We start from the raw sequence: 2,710 nt of genomic DNA, 5'->3' as shown, positions 1-2,710 counted from the left end.
GCACATGCCTGTAATTCCGGCTACTCGGAAGGCTGAGGCGGAAGGATTGCCAGAGCCCAGCAGGCGAGGCTGCGGTGGCCGGGAGCAGCCAGCCTGGGCAACAGAGTGAGACTCCAACTCAAAAAAAAAACAACAAAAAAACATAAATTGACTATCGGGAGAGAGAAGGCCAGCTAGAAGCCCAAACTTTACCTGCATGCAGCCTACTTATGTAATAAATCTCCACTTGCACCCCACAACTCTAGAACTTAAAAAAAAAATTTTTTTAAAAATCACTAGGACTGAGGAGGCAGCTTGGTCTCCGAGAAATAAGTAGAGACCCTGGATATACATGAAAACCTGCTAACTTGGATAGCCCAGAGCAGGCCTTAAATAAGCCCCAGGACTCTCCACTTGGGAGTTCCTTTCCAGCTGCCTCCTGAATGGGAGTATCTGAGGGCCACCCCTTGAACTACAAATTTTCACCAACGTTAAGGCCCCAGGTAAAGAGAGTGAATTGCTTTAAACCTTCTAGGCCAGCAGCATCTTCTGAAATAAGACAGACAAAGGCTGGGCTCGGTGGCTCAATCTGTCATCCCAGTACTTTGGGAGGCCGAGGCAAGTGAATTGCCTGAGTCTGTGGGTTCAAGACCAGTCCGGCAACTTGGCAAGACCTCATCTCTACAATATATTGAAAAATTAGCTGGGTATGGTAGCACACGCCTATAGTTCTGGCTACTTGGAAGGCTGAGGTGAAAGGATCACCGGAGCCCAGCAGGTCAATGCTGGGGTGGTGGTGAGTGTATCACTGCACTCCAGCCTGGGCAACAGAGTGACACTCCAACTCAAAAAAAAAAAAGACAGGCAGAGAACTGAAGGGCACAGGGTGGCAGCAAGAGGGAAGCCAGGCAGAGAGAGGACAGAGCCTGTAGCTGGGCGTAGTGGCTCACACCTGTAATCCCAGCACTTTAGGAGGCCAGGGGAGGCAGATCGCTTGAGCTTCATTAGTTCAAAACCAGCCTGGGTGACAGAGCAAGACTCTATCTCTAAAAAAAAAAAATTATTTTTTATTTGGAGTCTCACTCTGTTTCCCAGGCTTAGAGGGCAGTGGCACGCTCAAGGCCACCACAGTCTTGATCTGCTGGGCTCAGGTTATCCTTCTGCCTCAGTTTTCCAAGTAGCTGGAACTACAGGCATGCACTACCATGCTCAGCTAATTTTTTATTTATTGTAGAGATGCGGTCTTGCCAACTTGCCCAAGCTGGTTTTGAACTTGCGGGTTCAGCCAATCCTCTCACCTCCACCTCCCAAAGTGCTGGGATTATAAGCATGAGCTACTGAGCTTGGCCAAAATTTTTTTGTTTTAATTTAACAAATATATGCAGACCTCCTAGTTTCATCAAAACTGGAAATTTATATTTCTTTGTTTACATTTATTTTATTTTATTTACTTTTTTTTTTGGAGTTGGAATCTCACTCCATCGCCTGGGCTGGAGTGCAGCAGCACACTCATGGTCACTCCAGCTTCCACCTGCTGAGCTCCTGCGATCCTTCTGCCTCAGCCTTCCAAGTAGCGGGAACTACATGCGTGCACTACCACACCCAGCTAATTTTTTATTTATTGTAGAGACGAGGTCTCGCCAAGTTGCCCGGGCTGGTCTCGAACCCGTGGGCTCAGGTAATCCACTCGCCTCAGCCTCCCAAAGTGCTGGGATTACAGGCATGAGCCACTGAGCCTAGCAGAGGAGTAACTTTTAAAACGCTCATGAAACATAAAATGTCATTGTTAAATGGATCAACTTTGTACTAAAATGTCAATCATTTCCACTGTCGTTAATATTCCTCAAATGTCACCAAAAATCACTAAAGGTCCTTAGATATCAGTAGCTGCTTATGGAGATGCACTTCTTTTTTTTTTTTTTTTTGAGTTGGAGTCTCACTCTGTCGCCCAGACTGGAGTGCAAGTGGCCACTCCCGGCCACCGCAGCCTCGACCTGCTGGGCTCTGGCGATCCTTCTGCCTCAGCCTTCCGAGTAGGCAAAATTACAGGCATGTGCTACCATGCCCGGTTGATTTTTTGATTTATTGTAGAAATGAGGTCTCGCTGCCCAGGCGGGTCTCGAACCCGCGGGCTCAGGCAATCCGCTCACCTCGCCCTCCCAAAGTGCTGGGATTACAGGCTGAGGCACCGAGCCCGGCCGGAGATGCACTTCTTTACCAGTCCACGTTGTGACTAACGGCTGTGTAAAAATCCAAATCTACCTCATACGATTTGGTTTCCAAGTCTTTAATGTAGTCCTCGGCACCAGGCAGGCTCCTGTAATACGCCATGTTTCTCTTCATCATTTCGTCATCGGGATGCTTCAGTAGAAAGGTGTGGGCAGCTGCAATGGCTTTCGGGAGATTATTTGCCTAAGGACAAAGAAGAAAAATAAAAGCTACTCAATGGACGCTGAGCAGTGATTTTTGCACAGCAAGAATGTCTGTTCAGCCCTTCAGTCACTTTGTGTTGCCAGATAATGTTTCCAACTAAAGGTTCCGTGATTTCCCAAGCCCATCAAAACCAGACCAGTCACTCTGGACAAGTGTTTATTCCCTGACGGATAGCCTCAGTGTGCCTTTCTTCCCTCTGTCTGTGAGCGAGGAGGCTGGCCTCTGTGAACTACAACAGACTCCCTTGATCTCTGTCTTCTGAGGGGGTTCACCAATGAGAAGTCCAAGTAGAAGAATG

The 2,710-nt window shown here is 47.9% G+C and overlaps 1 protein-coding gene across 1 annotated transcript in view; it reads right to left on the bottom strand.

The window, feature by feature from the left end:
- Positions 1-2,387, bottom strand: part of CRTAP (cartilage associated protein) — a 21,725-nt gene extending 19,338 nt beyond the window's left edge. Inside the window, exon 1 of the mRNA XM_008070151.1 lies at positions 2,242-2,387. Coding sequence (XP_008068342.1) covers positions 2,242-2,325 — 84 coding nt within the window. The 5' untranslated portion in view covers positions 2,326-2,387. The remainder of the gene's footprint in view (positions 1-2,241) is intronic.
- Positions 2,388-2,710: the final 323 nt, after the last annotated feature.

Source organism: Carlito syrichta, unplaced genomic scaffold, assembly GCF_000164805.1.
Source record: "Carlito syrichta isolate Samal-C Ts95f unplaced genomic scaffold, Tarsius_syrichta-2.0.1 Scaffold313175, whole genome shotgun sequence".
Classification (NCBI taxonomy): Eukaryota; Metazoa; Chordata; class Mammalia; order Primates; family Tarsiidae; genus Carlito; species Carlito syrichta.
The sequence above is the reverse complement of the archived record's forward strand: the minus strand, read 5'-3'. Positions and strand labels throughout refer to the sequence as shown.